The 22,284-nt window shown below is 42.1% G+C and overlaps 1 protein-coding gene across 1 annotated transcript in view; it reads right to left on the minus strand.

Moving 5' to 3' along the window:
- Window positions 1–22,284, minus strand: part of LOC110537966 (thyroid hormone receptor alpha) — a 122,089-nt gene that overhangs the window by 32,203 nt on the left and 67,602 nt on the right. The window contains exon 3 of the mRNA XM_021624454.3: window positions 165–447. Coding sequence (XP_021480129.1) covers window positions 165–220 — 56 coding nt within the window. The 5' untranslated portion in view covers window positions 221–447. The remainder of the gene's footprint in view (window positions 1–164; window positions 448–22,284) is intronic.

Below are 22,284 nucleotides of genomic sequence, written 5' to 3' on the forward strand. Positions count from 1 at the left end.
CCTCTGAACATAGGACACACTTGTATGCAATCCCCAGAGGCAGTGTTAAAAAATAATTTGGGATGAACTAAGTGGTGTATTGTGTATCTGAAATGTTATGGACAAACCCACACACAGAAATCCCGCTCGTACACACCAGGGAACAGGGAGGAACATGGACTGACCGTTTCTCATCTCCCTCTGATGAGTTGGGGTCCTCGACGTTGGAAATGGGCTCCATTCACCTTAATTCCATCCAACAGCCAATGAGCGGAGACTGAGGGCGGGCCCCAACCTCACTAGCCTGCTCAGCATTCGCAGTTGGCCCCGTCAAACGACGGCCATCGATGGACGGCAGCGGTGAAGCGTTCCCCGGAGATGGTTGTGTGGAACATCGGCGGGGCAGGCCCACCCCTGGTTCTAGAGGCTAGCACGTGATGTGCTGAGAAGAGGAGACCCAGCTGAAACCTGTGAGGGGACAAACAGAGAAATTAGAGACATAAAATATACAACATATAGTAGGGAACAAATGCATTATGAGACCACTGGTAACCTTTTATGAATTTATAATAGCTGTAATATCTAAAAGGTTTATTAATAGCTGATCAATTCTACTGAAACCATTCAACTGAAAGGATGGCTTTCAAATGTTTTGGAGAGCAATAAATAATTCATGACAGTTGTCATCCCCTCTAGTTAAATACACTGAACAAAAATATAAAACGCAACATGTAAAGTGTTGCTCCCATGTTTCAGGAGCTGAAATAAAATATCAAAATGTTTCCATACTCACAAAAAGCTTATTTCTCACATCTTGTGCACAGATTTGTCTACATCCCTGTTAGTGAACATTTCTAATTTGCCAAGATAATCCATCCACCTGACAGGTGGCACATCAAGAAGCTGATTAAACAGCATGATCATTATTACACAGGTGCACCTTGTGCTGGGGACAAAAAAGGCCACTAAATGTGCAGTTTTGTCAGACAACACAATGCCACAGATGTCTTAAGTTGAGGGAACGTGCAATTGGAATGCTGACTGTAGGACTGTCCCCCAGATAATTTAATGTCGTTTTTCTACCATAAGCCGCCTCCAACATCGTTTTAGAGAATTTGGCAGTGCGTCCAACCGGCCTCGTAACCACATACCACGTGTAACCAGGCCAGCCCAGGACTTCCACATCCGGCTTCTTCACCGGTGTGATCGTCTGAGAACAGCCACCCGGACAACAGATGAAACTGGGGAGCATTTCTGTCTCTAAAGCCATTTTGTGTGGAAAAACTCATTCTGACTGGCTGGGCCCGGCTCCCCAGCGGGTGGGCCTATGCCCTCTCAGGCCCACCCATGGCTATGCCCCTTCCCAGTCTTGTGGCATCCATAGATTAGGGCTTTTTGTGAATTTATTTAAATTGACTGATTTCCTTATATGAACTGTAACTCAGTAAAATCTTTTTTAATTTTGTATTTATTTATTTCACCTTTATTTAACCAGGTAGGCTAGTTGAGAACAAGTTCTCATTTGCAACTGCGACCTGGCCAAGATAAAGCGTAGCAATTCAACACATACAACAGTGTTCCACATGGAATAAACACATAGTCAATATTACAGTAGAACAAAAGAAAACAAAAAGTATATATACAGTGAGTGCAAATGACGTAAGTTAAGGAAATAAATGGGCCATGGTGGCGAAGTAATTACAATATAGCAATTAAACACTGGAATGGTAGATCGGCAGAAGATGAATGTGCAGGTAGAGATACTGGAGTGCAAAGGAGCAAAATAAATAAATACCAGTATGGGGATGAGGTAGGTAGATAGATGGGCTGTTTACAGATAGGTTATGTACAGGTGCAGTGATCTGTAAACTGCTCTGACAGCTGGTGCTTAAAGCTAGTGAGGGAGATTTGAGTCTCCAGCTTCAGAGATTTTTGCAATTCGTTCCAGTCATGGGCAGCAGAGAACTGGAAGGAAAGACGACCAAATGAGGAATTGGCTTTGGGGGTGACCAGTGAGATATACCTGCTGGAGCGCGTGCTACAAGTGGGTGCTGCTATGGTGACCAGTGAGCTGAGATAAGGCGGGGCTTTACCTAGCAGAGACTTGTAGATAACCTGTAGCCAGTGGGTTTGGCGACAGGTATGAAGCGAGGGCCAACCAACGAGAGCGTACAGGTTGCAATGGTGGGTAGTGTATGGGGCTTTGGTGCCAAAACAGATAACAGATGGCACTGTGATCGACTGCATCCAGTTTGTTGAGTAGAGTGTTGGAGGCTATTTTATAGATAACACCACCAAAGTCGAGGATCGGTAGGATGGTCAGTTTTACGAGAGTATGTTAGAGTGAAGGATGCTTTGTTGCGATATAGGAAGCCGATTCTAGATTTAATTTTTGGTAAAATCTTTGAAATGGTTGCGTTTCTATTTTTGTTCAGTATAGCTACAACTCAGTTACAGGAGGTATGACTAAAAGCTGGTGACAGTGCAGGCCATGTGTGTATGAGAATGTTCTAGAAACCATTTGTCTAGGAAACTTTTCCTTTGAGCTTTTCTGGAAACCGCGTCCTGAGTGAGCGGCTAGTCCCTGGCTAACGGATTTACAATGCTTAGCCTCAAAAAGCCACAATTCTGAGTTTGTGTTGCAGCCCAACTGCAGTCCCTCAACTTGGTTAACTTTCATAGATGGCGCTATGGAGCCAAGGACTGATAGCTCATGAAATCAATATGATAATACAAATAAATATTTTAAAAGCTATACATAGTTTCTACACAAAATCAAATGACAAAGAGTAAAACAAGCTTATATTTTGGTTTATGATAGTGTAAGACAGTTGAACTAAGCTCATGTGACTTTAATAAGTTATATTCTTCAAGAATCAATGGGTTTGTATCTTCAACTGAAATGACCAATGAGCAGCAGTAAATATCCCAGATTGCCCCTTTAACCTATGTTAAGTGTGTGTCCTGCCTGTGTTGTGTGTGTAAACTGGTTTGCCTGCATACAGTGTCACGGTCAGACTTGTGTCATCTAGGATCAAGGTATTGCGCAACATCACACGTCGACTCAATATCCAATGGCTCCATTGCTGATCAATGCATTAGTCAAACACTGAACAAGCTAATGTTTAGTGACCTATACCTAATTTAATCAATGCTTTGAAAGAGATGAAACATCTGGAATGGAAAAAGGGGGGTGTGGCAAGACAGGTTCATTGAGAACACTGGACTAAATATATGTATGTATGTATGTATGTATGCATGCATGCATGCATGCATGCATGCATGCATGCATGTACGTACGAACAGTCGTGGCCAAAAGTTGAGAATGACACAAATATTAATTTTCAAAGTCTGCTGCCTCAGTTTGTATGATGGCAATTTGCATATACTCCAGAATGTTATGAAGAGTGATCAGATTAATTGCAAAGTCCCTCTTTGCCATGCAAATGAACTGAATCCCCCAAAAAACATTTCCACTCATGTCAGTGATTCTCTCGTGACAGGTGTGAGTGTTGACGAGGACAAGGCTGGAGATCACTCCGTCATGCTGATTGAGTTCGAATAACAGACCGGAAGCTTCAGTTATGGCTACCTGCACGGAAACGTGCCGTCATCATTGCTTTGCACAAAATGGGCTTCACAGGCAAGGATATTGCTGCCAGTAAGATTGCATCTAAATCAACCATTTATCGGATCATCAAGAACTTCAAGGAGAGCGGTTCAATTGTTGTGAAGAAAGCTTCAGGGCATCCAAGAAAGTCCAGCAAGCGCCAGGACGGTCTCCTGAAGTTAATTCAGCTGTGGGATCGGGGCACCACCAGTACAGAGCTTGCTTAGGAATGGCAACAGGCAGGTGTGAGTGCATCTGCACTCACAGTGAGGCGAAGACTTTGAGGATGGCCTGGCGTCAAGAAGGGCAGCAAAGAAGCCACTTCCCTCCAAGAAAAAGATCAGGGGCAGACTGATATTCTGCAAAAGGTACAGGGATTGGACTGCTGAGGACTGGGGTAAAGTCATATTTTCTTATGAATCCCCTTTCCGATTGTTTGGGGCATCCGGAAAAAAAGCTTGTCCGGAGAGGACAAGTTGAGCGCTACCATCAGTCCTGTGTCATGCCAACAGTAAAGCATCCTGAGACCATTCATGTGTGGGGTTGCTTCTCAGCCAAGGGAGTGGGCTCACTCACAATTTTGCCTAAGAACACAGCCATGAATAAAGAATGGTACCAACACATCCTCCGAGAGCAACTTCTCCCAACCATCCAGGAATAGTTTAGTTATGAACAATGCCTTATCCAGCATGATGGAGCACCTTGCCAAAGAGCAAAAACATCAATATTTTGGGTCCATGGTCAGGAAACCCCCCAGACCTTAATCCCATTGAGAACTTGTGGTCAATCCTCAAGAGGTGGGTGGACAAACAAAAACCCACAAATTCTGACAAACTCAAAGCATTGATTATGCAAGAATGGGCTGCCATCAGTCAGGATGTGGCCCAGAAGTTAATTGACAGCATGCCAGGGCGGATTGCAGAGGTCTTGAAAAAAAAAAAAAGGGTCAACACTGCAAATATTGACTCTCAAATATTGCATCAACTTCATGTAATTGTCAATAAAAGCTTTTGACACTTATGAAATGCTTGTAATTATACTTCAGTATTCCATAGTAACATCTGACAAAAATATCTAAAGACACTGAAGCAGCAAACTCTAGAAATTACTTTGTGTGTCATTCTCATAACTTTTGGCCACGACTGATTGATATAGATATAGTAGATCTCTACTGTATCAATGTTGCAAATGAGATTACTGGTCAGGACAGCTCTACTAAACAAAGACAGAAAATAGACCGTTTCCCCAGTAATCACTTCACTTCTGTTGCTTTGACAGTAGATGGCGCGTGTGTGATTTCAGGTCAAGCCTTGCTCACTCTCCATAGAACATCACTGCCGGGAGAGAGACATGGAAGATTTGAATTGACCGTTAATTTGAGAAATTTACCAGACCCATATTCGTTGGGTGCGTAACCCATTAGGGCCGTCTACTCAGGATGCTCAGAATGTCATCAATCACATTTAGATTATGGTAATTCATCTTAACAGAAGTCAGGCTATCAGCGTGTCTCCCACATTACAATGTGGGCTGGAGGCAGAAGGCTATGCATTTTGAAAACAAAGACAATTGTTTGAAACCTGAATGTTTTACTACATGAAGAGTAACGAAAATACACAAGTGCCAATTTAATTCCACTAAATTATGCAAATGGACCTATAGACTTTTAAGTATGACCATCAAATGTATTTCCATCAGCGAATTAACAAAGTTTCTCTCCCATTTAATGTGGATGGCAACAATTTTATTTATTAGCTTTTCATATTTTTTTTTCTGGCCAAAATCTGTCATTTACCAACTAACGGAAACATTGACACACACACAAGCGATGCGCGGGTTTGACTCGATGTCCGCGTGGCGGGCGGGTTTAAGTCATGAAATATTGTGTGGATGAAGGACGGGCGGGATGAATAAAAATAAAAATGCATTTAAAAACCCAGAAATGTATTAGTCTTGTGCAATTCATATCTGTAGGCTACATTGAGGTTTTTCTTTCATTCTTTTTTTATCTGGCGTTAGGCCCTAAAGCTTAGGCTACGCACTAACTGTAGCAGTGTAATTGCCAGATGCTTTTGGGAACTCGGGCAGTTCAAAAAGAAGTAAAAGACAATACAAGTAAGTTGTGTCTAGTAAAAGTTTAATGCCGAGTGCAGGAGTCTCTCCATTTACAAACATCAGTATCAAACCCATCTGTCAGTCTGGACTTCATCACATCATCTTACAAAGTCTCCATGTGCTGGCTCCATAGATGCATCTGTGAACACATACACTGTCAATGTTCTATTACCAATGGCAGTTAGGATAGGTGATATCTGACAAACAAACAGTTTCAACAGTTCAGACTAAACCTACCTAATTCTGGTCTCCCCATCGACGACCGTTGGTGATACTGGTCGGTCCCACACAAACACAGAGCACTGATTTCCTTAATAAATGGTGGTTATGATTACGATTTGGAGGCACAGTTGAAAAGGTAACGCACTGGATTAATTAGAAAATGATTGCAGTCATTTTGTCAATGCGTGATAAATAAGAGGTGTGGCTTATGAGTGTGAGAAGAGGGTCAAATTGCATGTCTCACACCCAATGCATGAGAGTTGGCAGCACCGCCTCAGTCATCAGTGCAGTAACTCGGTCCAAGCTAAATCTAGGTCATCACTTCATACCACAGCCACAAAGTCATACAGGGCAACCATTTCTACAATTAGCTTTTAAACCTTAACCCTAACCTTAACCACACTACTAACCTTTAACCTGATGACTAACCTTAAATTAAGACCAAAAAGCTCCTTTTTGTTTTCATGAATGTTTACGATATAGCCACTATGTGGGTGTGGTAACTTTCTATGCGTTACAGATGTAGACTGACTCTAGCGCCAAATTGTTGTTCCTAGTTCACTGTATTAGTCAGACTCAAACCTGAGTTAACTGCCACCATTATTTTGTTTTGCCCTAGGCAATACAAATTGTATAAGCTACAAATTAACTTGCAAATCCAACTTGTAGGGTAGTGTTAGCTATCTAGCCAACATGACCTAGCCTGTAGCTAGCTAGCTAGCTAGCAGTATCTGGACAATACACAAACTTGTATGAGCTACGACCTAAGTTGCAATGCGGTAGCTAGCGCTAACTAAAACGTTAGCTAGCCTGCCTCGCTAGCTAGCCAGTAAATGGAACAATATTTTTTATGTTGCACATCTTTAAGTTGCCTCAAATTATTTATATATGTTTTATATGTATTCATACACTTTATAGTTGGTTTGAGTTAAGTCATAGAAATTGCGATATTGACCTTGTCCCATGTACGTTGGGTAATACTGATGGTCCTAAATAGCCCCATAGGGATATCGAATATCTATCCAAATTGACCATGGGAATTAAGATCTGGTTGCAAGGAGCTGCGCTCCGAATTGATGATTACTTGGATGCTGCCAGCTGTGGGCATGATTAAAATAATAAACTCGACAATTTATCTTCCAACACTAGCCTTTCTGGCTATTGTTTCTCAATTATTTTATATTCTTTTCACTAATCCCTAGCCTTTACATGTCTCTTCTGTTCACATTTCTTTCTCCTCTCAATTACTATGCTGTGATTTATTGCTGAGAGAATTACTAATATTTCGGTGTACATGCCTCGGGGCAGGGAAATTTAGTCTACTGAGTATTACCGAGGCAGAAATTTCATACATTTTCTGTCTGCCGATCTTTCTGACTTGATTAATAACTAGTTTCTTTTCTTTCCTGCTTAATTGCATTCTCTCTGTGTGTCTTACTCTACTGCACACACACACACACACACACACACACAGGGGCAAAAAAAGTATTTAGTCAGCCACCAATTGTGCAAGTTCTCCCACTTAAAAAGATGAGGCCTGTAATTTTCATCATAGGTACACTTCAACTATGACAGAAAACGAGAAGAAAAAAAATCCTGAAAATCACATAGGATTTTTAATGAATTTATTTGCAAATTATGGTGGAAAATAAGTATTTGGTCACCTACAAACAAGCAAGATTTCTGGCTCTCACAGACCTGTAACTTCTTCTTTAAGAGGCTCCTCTGTCCTGCACTCGTTACCTGTATTAATGGCACCTGGTTGAACTTGTTATCAGTATAAAAGACACCTGTCCTCAACCTCAAACAGTCACACTCCAAACTCCACTATGGCCAAGACCAAAGAGCTGTCAAAGGACACCAGAAACTAAATTGTAGACCTGCACCAGGCTGGGAAGACTGAATCTGCAATAGGTAAGCAGCTTGGTTTGAAGAAATCAACTGTAGGAGCAATTATTAGGAAATGGAAGACATACAAGACCATTGATAATCTACCTTGATCTGGGGCTCCACGCAAGATCTCACCCCGTGGGGTCAAAATGATCACAAGAACGGTGAGCAAAAATCCCAGAACCACACGGGGGGACCTAGTGAATGACCTGCAGAGAGCTGGGACCAAAGTAACAAAGCCTACCATCAGTAACACACTACGCCGCCTGGGACTCAAATCCTGCAGTGCCAGACGTGTCCCCCTGCTTAAGCCAGTACATGTCCAGGCCCGTCTGAAGTTTGCTAGAGAGCATTTGGATGATCCAGAAGAAGATTGGGAGAATGTCATGTGGTCAGATGAAACCAAAATATAACTTTTTGGTAGAAACTCAACTCGTCGTGTTTGGAGGACAAAGAATGCTGAGTTGCATCCAAAGAACAACATACCTAATGTGAAGCATGGGGGTGGAAACATCATGCTTTGGGGCTGTTTTTCTGCAAATAGACCAGGACGACTGATCCGTGTAAAGGAAATAATGAATGGGGCCATGTATCATGAGATTTTGAGTGAAAACCTCCTTCCATAAGCAAGGGCATTGAAGATGAAACGTGGCTGGGTCTTTCAGCATGACAATGATCCCAAAAACACCGCCCGGGCAACAAAGGAGTGGCATCGTAAGAAGCATTTCAAGGTCCTGGAGTGGCCTAGCCAGTCTCCAGATCTCAACCCCATAGAACATTTTGAGGGAGTTGAAAGTCCGTGTTGCCCAGCAACAGCCCCAAAACATCACTGCTCTAGAGGAGATCTGCATGGAGGAATGGGCCAAAATACCAGCAACAGTGTGTGAAAACCTTGTGAAGACTTACAGAAAACATTTGACCTCTGTCATTGCCAACAAAAGGTATATAACAAAGTGTTGAGATAAACCTTTGTTATTGACCAAATACTTATTTTTCACCATAATTTGCAAATAAATTCATTACAAATCCTACAATGTGATTTTCTGTTTTTTCCCCCCTAATTTTGTCTGTCATAGTTGAAGTGTACCTATGATGAAAATTACAGGCCTCTCATCTTTTTAAGTGGGAGAACTTGCTCAATTGGTGGCTGACTAAATACTTTTTTGCCTCACTGTGTATATATATATATATATATATATATATATATAGCATTTGTCTCTCTTGATTGTGTAGCTCTATATTTCTCTCGCTCTAATATTGTACTCTGTATTCTGTTTTACCGTGTAGCGCTCTCTCTTTGGTTATTGCTTAATGGAATGGTCTTTGAACAGGGCACCTATGTCTCCCTCTAATGCACGTGGGTCATTCTCACAAAACTGACATTTAACCCAAACATTCTCAAGTGTCATTTTTCAAGAAATTTCCCCTTGGATCGCTGAGATTAGGATCTGTACTTATCCATTTCAAAATTATTACTATTTGATTAGATATTGTACCACAAATAAGAAACAGTCCAGCAGGCATCAGCAATGTAGCCAAGTGATCATATTGTCCAGGGGTCAGCAGTAGATGGAACAGGGAACCCGCCACGTGTGTGTGTGTGTGTGTGTGTACGTACACACACACACACACACACACAGTGCCTTGCGAAAGTATTCGGCCCCCTTGAACTTTGCGACCTTTTGCCACATTTCAGGCTTCAAACATAAAAGATATAAAACTGTATTTTTTGTGAAGAATCAACAACAAGTGGGACATAATCATGAAGTGGAACGACATTTATTTGATATTTCAAACTTTTTTAACAAATCAAAAACTGAAAAATTGGGCGTGCAAAATTATTCAGCCCCCTTAAGTTAATACTTTGTAGCGCCACCTTTTGCTGCGATTACAGCTGTAAGTCGCTTGGGGTATGTCTCTATCAGTTTTGCACATCGAGAGACTGACATTTTTTCCCATTCCTCCTTGCAAAACAGCTCGAGCTCAGTGAGGTTGGATGGAGAGCATTTGTGAACAGCAGTTTTCAGTTCTTTCCTTGGATTCAGGTCTGGACTTTGACTTGGCCATTCTAACACCTGGATATGTTTATTTTTTAACCATTCCATTGTAGATTTTGCTTTATGTTTTGGATCATTGTCTTGTTGGAAGACAAATCTCCATCCCAGTCTCAGGTCTTTTGCAGACTCCATCAGGTTTTCTTCCAGAATGGTCCTGTATTTGGCTCCATCCATCTTCCCATCAATTTTAACAATCTTCCCTGTCCCTGCTGAAGAAAAGCAGGCCCAAACCATGATGCTGCCACCACCACCATGTTTGACAGTGGGGATGGTGTGTTCAGCTGTGTTGCTTTTACGCCAAACATAACGTTTTGCATTGTTGCCAAAAAGTTCAATTTTGGTTTCATCTGACCGAGCACCTTCTTCCACATGTTTGGTGTGTCTCCCAGGTGGCTTGTGGCAAACTTTAAACGTCACTTTTTATGGATATCTTTAAGAAATGGCTTTCTTCTTGCCACTCTTCCATAAAGGCCAGATTTGTGCAATATACGACTGATTGTTGTCCTATGGACAGAGTCTCCCACCTCAGCTGTAGATCTCTGCAGTTCATCCAGAGTAATCATGGGCCTCTTGGCTGCATCTCTGATCAGTCTTCTCCTTGTATGAGCTGAAAGTTTAGAGGGACGGCCAGGTCTTGGTAGATTTGCAGTGGTCTGATACTCCTTCCATTTCAATATTATCGCTTGCACAGTTTCTCCTTGGGATGTTTAAAGCTTGGGAAATATTTTTGTATCCAAATCCGGCTTTAAACTTCTTCACAACAGTATCTCGGACCTGCCTGGTGTGTTCCTTGTTCTTCATGATGCTCTTTGCGCTTTTAACGGACCTCAGAGACTATCACAGTGCAGGTGCATTTATACGGAGACTTGATTACACACAGGTGGATTGTATTTATCATCATTAGTCCTTTAGGTCAACATTGGATCATTCAGAGATCCTCACTGAACTTCTGGAGAGAGTTTGCTGCACTGAAAGTAAAGGGGCTGAATAATTTTGCACGCCCAATTTTTCCGTTTTTGATTTGTTAAAAAAAGTTTGAAATATCCAATAAATGTCGTTCCACTTCATGATTGTGTCCCACTTGTTGTTGATTCTTCACAAAAAAATACAGTTTTATATCTTTATGTTTGAAGCCTGAAATGTGGCAAAAGGTCGCAAAGTTCAAGGGGGCCGAATACTTTCGCAAGGCACTGTATATATATATATATATATATATATATATATATATATATATATATATATATATACATATACATATATAGGGCTGGTATCTGTGCAGAAGGTAAAAAAAATATATATATATGTATTTCAATTTTATTTTCAATCTCTTTTCGATTTTTAATTCGATTCTACCTTCCGGTAACCTGCCTCACCCAATGTGATACGGTATCGCTATTATTTTTAATTTTAGAACACATTCAAGAACCTCCAGAAGCTAACCAGCTAATTAGCTATTCAGTCATTGTTAGCCACTGCTAGCGGCTTTTACCTTCTGCACACATACCAGCCCTGTTCTTAGCCTGGATAATACTCGCCAGTCTACTAGTATCGGACTGTCTCTCCACAACAACGCCGGATTCCTGCCGTAATCCCTGGACCACTACTTCTGATCTTCACAGCTAGCTTGCAGCTAGCTAGCTCACCGTGGCACCCAGTACCAAAGCTATCCCTGAGGCCCACCTCCCAGGCCTACTCAGCTGTTCACCCGAACCCCACTCATACACGGCTAGAGCCCGATACTCCACCGGATCCCTGCTGTAAACTCTGGACCTTGGCACCGGATCACCGCTGCTACCGATTGGCTATAGTGGCTAACGCCACTGCTACGAAGCTAGCACCAGTTAGCCGTTATTATCTCGGCCAGCAAACTAAACTAAATTCTACATTACCTCTTTCGCCACCATCTGGCTTGGATTCCCTTTCGACATGGCACCCCGCCACCACGACTGGTCTGCCGACGAATACTCCATCCGCTGTGCCTTCTACCTGCCTCCGTCGTAGGGCCACTAACTTTAAACGCCTTGTCGCCTGCTAACGTAGTGGCGGGTTCCATCTACTGCTGCCCCCTGGATACTATGATCACTTGGCTACATAGCTGATGCCTGCTGGACTGTCCATTAATCACGGTACTCCATTCTGTTTATTTATATTTTTATCTGTCGGCCCCAGGCGCGAACTCAGGCTCTGTGTGTAGTTAATCCTTCATCGCCATTTCACCTGCTGTTGTCGTCTCACCTGTTGTTTTAGCTAGCTCTCCAAATCAACACCTGTGATTACTTTATGCCTCGCTGCATGTCTCTCTCAAATGTCAATATGCCTTGTATACTGTTGTTCAGGTTAGTTACCATTGTTTTAGTTTACAATGGAGCCCCTAGTTCCACTCTTCATACATCTGATACCTCCTTTGTCCCACCTCCTACACATGCGGTGACCGCACCCATTACAACCAGCATGTCCAGAGATACAACCTCTCTTATCATCCCCCAGTGCCTGGGTTTACCTCTGCTGTACCAGCACCCCACCATACCCCTGTCTGCGCATTATGCCCTGAATATATTCTACCATGCACAGAAATCCGCTCCTTTTATTCTTTGTCCCCAATGCTCTAGGCAACCAGTTTTGATAGCCTTTAGCCGCACCCTCATACTACTCCTCCTCTGTTCCGCGGGTGATGTGGAGGTAAACCCAGGCCCTGCATGTCCCCAGGCACCCTCATTTGTTGACTTCTGTGATCGAAAAAGCCTTGGTTTTATGCATGTCAACATCAGAAGCCTCCTACCTAAGTTTGTTTTACTCACTGCTTTAGCACACTCTGCCAACCCTGATGTCCTTGCCATGTCTGAATCCTGGCTTAGGAAGGCCACCAAAAATTCTGAGATTTCCATACCCAACTATAACATTTTCCGTCAAGATTGACAGTTCTAAGGGGGAGAAGTTGCAGTCTACAGCAGAGATAGCCTGCAAAGTAATGTCATACTTTCCAGGTCCATACCCAAACAGTTCGAACTACTAATTTTAAAAATGACTCTCCAGAAATAAGTCTCTCACTGTTGCCGCCTGCTACCGACCCCCCTCAGCTCCCAGCTGTGCCCTGGAAACCATTTGTGAATTTATCGCCCCCCCCCATCTTGCTTCAGAGTTTGTTCTGTTAGGTGACCTAAACTGGGATATGCTTAACACCCTGGCAGTCCTACAATCTAAGCTAGATGCCCTCAATCTCACACAAATCATCAAGGAACCCACCAGGTACAACCCTAAATCCGTACAAGGGCACCCTCATAGACGTTATCCTGACCAACTGGCCCTCCAAATACACCTCCGCTGTCTTCAACCAGGATCTCAGCGATCACTAACTCATTGCCTGTATCCGCTATGGGTCCGCAGTCAAACGACCACCCCTCATCACTGTCAAACACTCCGTAAAACACTTCAGGCCTTTCTAATCGACCTGGCCCGGGTACCCTGGAAGGATATTGACCTCATCCTGTCAGTTGAGGATGCCTGGTCATTCTTTAAAAGTAACTTCCTCACCATCTTAGATAAGCATGCGCCGTTAAAAAATGCAGAACTAGGAACAGATATAGCCCTTGGTTCACTCCAGACCTGACTTCCCTCGATCAGCACAAAAACATCCTGTGGCGGACTGCAATAGCATTGAATAGCCCCTGCGATATGCAACTGTTCAGGGAAGTCAGGAACCAATACACGCAGTCAGTCAGGAAAGCAAAGGCCAGCTTTTTCAAGCAGAAATTTGCATCCTGTAGCTCTAACTCCAAAAAGTTCTGGGACACTGTAAAGTCCATAGATAACTACAGCACCTCCTCCCAGCTGCCCACTGCACTGAGGCTAGGTAACACGGTCACCACCAATAAATCCATGATAATCGAAAACTTCAACAAGCATTTCTCAACGGCTGGCTATGCCTTCCTCCTGGCTACTTCAACCTCGGCCAACAGCCCCCCCCCCCCGGCAGATACTTGCCCAAGCCTCCCCAGCTTCTCCTTTACCCAAATCCTGATAGCAGATGTTCTGAAAGAGCTGCAAAACCTGGACCCGTGCAAATCAGCTGGGCTTGACAATCTGGACCCTCTATTTCTGAAACTATCCGTCGCTATTGTCGCAACCCCTATTACCAGCCTGTTCAACCTCTCATATCGTCTGAGATCCCCAAGGATTGGAAAGCTGCCGCAGTCCTCCCCCTCTTCAAAGGGGGAGACACCCTGGACCCAAACTGTTACAGACCTATATCCATCCTGCCCTGCCTATCTAAGGTCTTCGAAAGCCAAGTCAACAAACTGGTCACTGACCATCTCAAATCCCACCGTACCTTCTCCGCTGTGCAATCTGGATTCCGAGCCGGTCACGGGTGCACCTCAGCCACGCTCAAGGTACTAAACGATATCATAACCGCCATCGATAAAAGACAGTACTGTGCAGCCGTCTTCATCAACCTGGCCAAGGCTATAGACTCTGTCAATCACCATATTCTTATCGGCAGACTCAGTAGCCTCGGATTTTCGAATGACTGCCTTGCCTGGTTCACCAACTACTTTGCAGACAGAGTTCAGTGTATCAAATCGGAGGGCATGTTGTCCGGTCCTCTGGCAGTCTCTATGGGGGTGCCACAGGGTTCAATTCTCGGGCCGACTCTTTTCTCTGTATATATCAATGATGTTGCTCTTGCTGCGGGCGATTCCCTGATCCACCTATACGCAGACGACACCATTCTGTATACTTCTGGCCCTTCCTTGGACACTGTGCTATCTAACCTCCAAACGAGCTTCAATGCCATACAACACTCCTTCCGTGGCCTCCAACTGCTCTTAAACGCTAGTAAAACCAAATGCATGCTTTTCAACCGTTCGCTGCCTGCACCCGCACGCCCGACTAGCATCACCACCCTGAATGGTTCCGACCCAGAATATGTGGACACCTATAAGTACCTAGGTGTCTGGCTAGACTGTAAACTCTCCTTCCAGACTCATATCAAACATTTCCAATCTAAAATGAAATCTAGAGTCGGCTTTCTATTCCGCAACAAAGCCTCGTTCACTCACACCGCCAAACTTACCCTAGTAAAACTGACTATCCTACCGATCCTCGACTTCGGCGAGGTCATCTATAAAATAGCTTCCAATACTCTACTCAGCATACTGGATGCAGTTTATCACAGTGCCATCCGTTTTGTTACTAAAGCACCTTATACCACCCACCTCTGCAACCTGTATGCTCTAGTAGGCTGGCCCTCGCTAGACCCACTGGCTCCAGGTCATCTACAAGTCCATGCTAGGTAAAGCTCCCCGTAGCACGCGCTCCAGCAGGTGGATCTCACTGATCATCCCTAAAGCCAACACCTCATTTGGCCGCCTTTCCTTCCAGTTCTCTGCTGCCTGTGACTGGAACGAATTGCAAAAAAAAAAAAAAAAAAAAAATCGCTGAAGTTGGGGACTTTTATCTCCATCACCATCTTTAACCTTTCTGATCCCGGATCCGGGATCGTGAATACAGACTCAAGCTCATTACCATAACGCAACGTTAACTATTCATGAAAATCGCAAATGAAATGAAATAAATATGCCATCTCTCAAGCTTAGCCTTTTGTAAACACTGTCATCTCAGATTTTCAAAATATGCTTCTCAACCATAGGAAAACAATAATTTGTGTAAAAGTAGCTAGCTAGCGTAGCATTTAGCGTTAGCATTAGCGTTAGCATCCAGCACGCAACATTTCAACAAAAACATAAAAGCCTTCAAATAAAATAATTTACCTTTGAAGAACTTCAGATGTTTTCAATGAGGAGACTCTCAGTTAGATAGCAGATGCTCAGTTTTTCCAAAAAGATTCTTTGTGTATTAGAAATAGCTCCGTTTTGTACATCACATTTGGCTACCAAAAAAAACCGAAAATTCAGTCCTCAAAACGCGAACTTTTTTCCAAATTAACTCCATAATATCGACTGAAAACATGGCAAACGTTGTTTAGAATCAATCCTCAAGGTGTTTTTCACATATCTCTTCGATGATATATTGTTCGTGGAAGCATGGTTTCCCCTCTCAATCAAATGGAAAAATACTTGCACATGGCTTTGCGCACCAGTTTCGACGCAGGACACCAGGCGGACACTTGGAAAATGTAGTCTCTTATGGTCAATCTTCCAATGATATGCCTACAAATACGTCACAATGCTGCCGACATCTTGGGGAAACGGCAGAAGGTCTAAGCTTATTCCTGTCGCATTCACAGCCATATAAGGAGACATTAGAAAACAGAGCTTCAGAAATTCTGCTCATTTCCTGTTTGACGTATCATCTTGGTTTCGCCTGTAGAATGAGTTCTGGGGCACTTACAGACAAAATCTTTGCAGATTCTGAAACTTCAGAGTGTTTTCTTTCCAAAACTGTCAAGAATATGCATAGTCGAGCATCTTTTCGTGACAAAATATCGCGCTTAAAACGGGAACGTTTTTTATCCAAAAATGAAATAGCGCCCCTAGAGATGCAACTGGTTAAACATCTGCTATCTGAGCAGCTAACCGATCGCTGCAGCTGTACATAGTCCATCGGTAAAAAGCCCACCCAATTTACCTACCTCATCCCCGTTTTTATTCATTTACTTTTCTGCTCTTTTGCACACCAGTATCTCTACCTGCACATGACCATCTGATCATTTATCACTCCAGTGTTAATCTGCTAAATTGTAATTATTCACCTACCTCCTCATGCCTTATGCACACAATGTATATAGAGTATTTTTTTTCTACTCTGTTATTGACTTGTTTATTTCATGTGTAACTCTGTGTTGTTGTCTGTTCACACTGCTATGCTTTATCTTGGCCAGGTCGCAGTTGTAAATGAGAACTTGTTCTCAACTAGCTTACCTTGTTAAATAAAGGTGAAAAAAAATATTAAAAAAATAAAATCCCAAACGCAAAAAAGGTCACAACAGTTTTCCAAGTCCAAAAAAGTAAAAAAATCAAATCCAATTCTAATATATTTTTTTAACATTGCATTCAGGCCAAAGAGTTCAATATTGGTTTCATCAGACCAGATAATCTTGTTTCTCATGACCTGAGAGTGCTTTATGTGCCTTTTGGCAAACTCCAAGCAGGCCGCCATGTGCCTTTTTCTGAGTTGTGGATTCCATCTGGTCACTTTACCATAAGGGTCTGATTGGTGGAATGCTGCAGAGATGGTTGTCCTTCTGGAAGGTGCCCCCCATCTCCACAGAGGAACTCTGGAGCTCTGTCAGAGTGACCATCGGGTTCATGGTCACTTCCCTGACCAAGGCCCTTCCCTCCCGATTGCTCTGTTTGGCCGGACGACCAGCTCTAGGAAGAGTCTTGGTGGTTCCAAACTTCTTCCATTTATGATGGAGGCCATTGTGTTCTTGGGGACCTTCAATGCTGCAGAAATTTTTTGGGTACCCTTCCCCAGATCTGTGCCTCACCACAATCCTGTCTCGAAGCTCTGCGGACAATTCCTTCAACCTCATGGCTTGGTTTTTGCTCTGACATGCACTGTCAACTGTGGGACCTTATATAGATAGGTGTGTGCCTTTCCAAATCAATTGACTTTACCACAGATGGACTCCAATCAAGTTGTCGATCCATCTCAAGGATGATCAATGGAAACCAGATGCATCTGAACTCAATTTCAAGTCTCATAGGAAAGGGTCTAAGTTCTTCTGTAAATCATTATTTATAAATTTGCAAACATTTTGAAGTCTGTCTATTTTCCGAATGTACTGTATACTAGAGGTTGACCGATAATGATTTTTCAACGCCAATACAGATTATTGGAGGACCAAAAAAGCCGATACCGATTAAAATCGGCAGATTTTTTTATTTTTGTTTGTAATAATGACAATTACAACAATACTGAAATAACACTTATTTTAACTTAATACATCAATAAAATCAATTTAGCCTTAAATAAATTATGAAACATGTTCAATTTGGTTTAAATAATGCAAAAAAAGTGTTGGATAAGAAAGTAAAAGTGCAATATGTGCCATGTAAGAAAGCTAACGTTTCAGTTCCTTGCTCAGAACATGAGAACATATGGTGGTTCCTTTTAACATGAGTCTTCAATATTCCCAGGTAAGAAGTTTTAGGTTGTAGTTATTATAGGAATTATAGGACTATTTCCCTCTATACCATTTGTATTTCATTAACCTTTGACTATTGGATGTTCTTATAGGCACTTTAGTATTGCCAGTGTAACAGTATAGCTTCCGTCCATCTCCTCTCTCCTCCCTGGGCTCGAACAAGCACAAACACAACGGCCACCATTGAAACAGTGTTACCCATGCAGAGCAAGGGGAAAAACTACTAGAAGGCTCAGAGCGAGGGACGTTTGAAACGCTATTAGCGCGCGCTAACTATCTAGCTATTTCACTTCGGTTACACCAGGCTCATCTCGGGAGTTGATAGGCTTTAAATCATAAACAGCGCAATGCTTGACGCACAATTTAGAGTTGCTCGCAAAACGCACGAAAGTGCTGTTTGAATTCATGTTTACGTGCTTAATTCTGCCTACCACCGCTCAGTCAGATCCTTGTATGCTCAGTCAGATTATATGCAACGCAGGACACGCTAGATAATATGTAGTAATATCAACCATGTGTAGTTAACTAGTGATTATGATTGATTGTTTTTTTTATAAGATAAGTTTAATGCTAGCTAGCAATTTGGCTTACTGCATTCGCGTAACAGGCAGTTTCCTTGTGGAGTGCAACGAGAGAGAGGCAGGTCGTTATTGCGTTGGACTAGTTAACTGTAAGGTTGCAAGATTAGATCCCACGAGCTGACAAGGTGAAAATCTGTCGTTCTGCCCCTGAACAAGGCAGTTCACCCACCGTTCCTAAGCCGTCATAGAAACTAAGAATGTGCTCTTAACTGACTTGCCTAGTTAAATAAAGGTATAAAAACAAAATAAAATAAAAATAATAAAGGCAAATCGGCGCCCAAAAATACCGATTTCCGATTGTTATCCGATTGTTGACCTCTACTGTATACCCTCTAATATATCAAGGGAAAGCTTACATTCACAGCTAGCCATTAGACATTCTTGGAATGTTCAAGTCAACAGAACCTTGACCTTTGACCTCTAGGGTATACATCGCTTAAAAAAGGAAACCCTGATACATTAACCTTTGTTTGACAAGTGGTTCTGAAAGGTCATTAACCTCTTAGAGCTCTAGGGGCGCTATTTCATTTTTGGATAAAAAACGTTCCCGTTTTAAGCGCGATATTTTGTCACGAAAAGATGCTCGACTATGCATATCATTCTACAGGCGAAACCAAGATGATGCATCACCCAGGAATTAGCAGAATTTCTGAAGCTCTGTTTTCCATTCTCTCCTTATATGGCTGTGATTGCGCAAGGAATGAGCCTACACTTTCTGTCGTTCGCCCAAGGTCTTAGCAGCATTGTGACGTATTTGTAGGCATATCATTGGAAGATTGGCCATAAGAGACTACATTTTCCAGAGGTCCGCCCGGTGTCCTTTGTCTAAATTTGTGCGTAATCTTCAGGTGCGGTCATTTTCTCCTGGGATTCAGGAGAGAAAGCATGTGTCCAAGAACGATGTATCAATGAAGAGATATGTGAAAAACACCTTGAGGATTGATTCTAAACAACGTTTGCCATGTTTTCAGTCGATATTATGGAGTTAATTTGGAAAAAAGTTTGCGTTTTGAGGACTGAATTTATGGATTTTGTTTGGTAGCCAAATGTGATGTATAAAACGGAGCTATTTCTAATACACAAGGAATCTTTTTGGAAAAACTGAGCATCTGCTATCTAACTGAGAGTATCCTCATTGAAAACATCAGAAGTTCTTCAAAGGTAAATGATTTTATTTGAAGGCTTTTATGTTTTTGTTAATGTTGCGTGCTGGATGCTAACGCTAATGCTAACGCTAACTGCTAACGCGAAATGCTAACTCTAGCTAGCTACTTTTACACAAATGATTGTTTTCCTATGGTTGAGAAGCATATTTTGAAAATCTGAGATGACAGTGTTGTTTACAAAAGGCTAAGCTTGAGAGATGGCATATTTATTTCATTTCATTTGCGATTTTCATAAATAGTTAACGTTGTGTTATGCTAATGAGCTTGCTGATAGATTTACACAATCCTGGATACAGGGGTTTTTTCATAGCTAAACGTGACGCAGAAAACGGAGCGATTTGTCCTAAACAAATAATCTTTCAGGAAAAACTGAACATTTGCTATCTGAGAGTCTCCTCATTGAAAACATCTGAAGTTCTTCAAAGGTAAATGATTTTTTTGAATGCTTTTCTGTTTTTTTGTGTAAATGTTGCCAGCTGAATGCTAATGCTAAATGCTACGTTAGCCATCAATACTGTTACACAAATGCTTGTTTTGCAATGGTTGAGAAGCATATTTTGAAAATCTGAGATGACAGTGTTGTTAACAAAAGGCTAAGCTTGAGAGATGGCATATTTATTTCATTTGCGATTTTCATGAATAGTTAACGTTGCGTTATGGTAATGAGCTTGAGTCTGTATTCACGAACCCGGAATGGGGAGATCAGAAAGGTTAATTTACATTTGAAATTATATATATATATATATATATATATATATATATATATATATATATATATATATATATATATATATATATATATATATATATATATATATATATATATATATATATATATATATATATATATATATATATATATATATATATATATATATATATAAAACCAACTTTGAAAGCACCAGCTACAACGAGTGTTTAAAAATAGACCATATTATACTATTAACGTTAGAATGTTTGAAGCTTAGCCACAGAATTCTATGTAGTGGGGCAGATATGTTTTTGGATTGTAACTTTGATGATGGAGGCACCACATTTCACATACACTGCTAGAACGGGGTTTTAAAAAGATGGAAGAAGATACAGGGCCATCACAGGATTCACATATTAACCCCACAGAAGCCTTTTTCCAATATGGCCACCAAACAAGTTTTGGGCTCCCGAGTGGCGCAGAGGTCTAAGGCACTTCACCTCAGTACTAGAGACGTCACTACAGACGCTGAATAGATCCCGGGCTGTATCACAACCGTCCGTGATCGGGAGTCCCCATAGGGCAGCACACACTTGAATTTGCCACATTTGAAACTACCTATTTCTCAGCCCCAGAAACTAGAATATGCATATAATTGTCATATTAGGATAGAAAACTCTAAAGTTTCCAAAACTGTAAAAATATTGTCTGTGAGTATAACAGAACTGATATTGCTGGCGAAAGCCTGAAGAAAATTCAATCAGGAAGTGCCTCTTATTTTGAAACCTCTCTGTACCTATGCTGGCGTAGCAGTAGGACGTGTTGTCGTGTTCTTTGTATATATCGTTTGTTTTCGTTTCGTTTTCGTTTTTTTCTTCACATATCTTTAAAACTTTTTGCTGAACCTCAACTTCTTCTAAATACTCTCCTGCAACCCGCCTCACCCAACGTAGCTTTTTTCCTAAAGTATTTATATTTACTTCGGATCTGGAACCCCTCAACTGAAGCTAGCCAACTAGCCAACTAACTACCAGCTTCAGCAAAACATTGCTAGCGGTCTTCAGCTAACCGGTCAGCTAACCGGTCATCAGCTAACCTTTAGCTCGGAAAGCTCTCGCCAGTTCGAACAACGCGACTCTAACCAGAGCATAACGGACCTATCTTTTATTTTATTTTTCACCCCCGGATTCCCATCGCAAACGGAACATTTTGAGCTCCTGGGCTACAATATCCAGACCCACGACCGGTCCATTGATGTCACCGCATGAAGAGGAATAAACAGACTCCCCCCATCGCGACGTCCCCAAAGGCTAACTCTCTAGCCCTTGCTATCTCCTTGCTTGCAAATTCGGCCTGCTAACTGCTAGCTTGTTTAGCCCGGTCCGCTAACTGCTACCGTGTTTAGCACCGTCTACTAACTGTTAGCTTGTTAGCACAGGCCTGCTAACCATCTGAATCGCCGCGTCCCAAACACTCACTGAACCCATATTTACTTTCTATCCCTTTTCGATTTTTAATTTGTTTATACCTTCCGGTAACCTGCCTCACCCAATGTGATACGGAACCGCTATTATCTTTACATTTTTAGAACACACTCAAGAACCTTCAGAAGCTAACCAGCTAACTGGCTACAAGCTATTTAGTCATTGTTAGTTTTCTAACCTGGATAACACTCGCCAGTCCAGCTTCCCTGCCCCATCCACCGCTGCCCCTTGGACACTGATCACCTGGCTACATAGCTGATGCAGGCTGGACTGTCCATTAATTCACGGTAATCCATTCTGCTTGTTTATGTTTTATCTGTCGGCCCCAGCCGCACTTAGGCTCTGTGTGTAGTTAATCCGACCCTCTCTGCCTAATCTATCG

The sequence above is a fragment of the Oncorhynchus mykiss genome, chromosome 12, assembly GCF_057628025.1.
Source record: "Oncorhynchus mykiss isolate SJ-2025 chromosome 12, ASM5762802v1, whole genome shotgun sequence".
Lineage (NCBI taxonomy): Eukaryota > Metazoa > Chordata > Actinopteri > Salmoniformes > Salmonidae > Oncorhynchus > Oncorhynchus mykiss.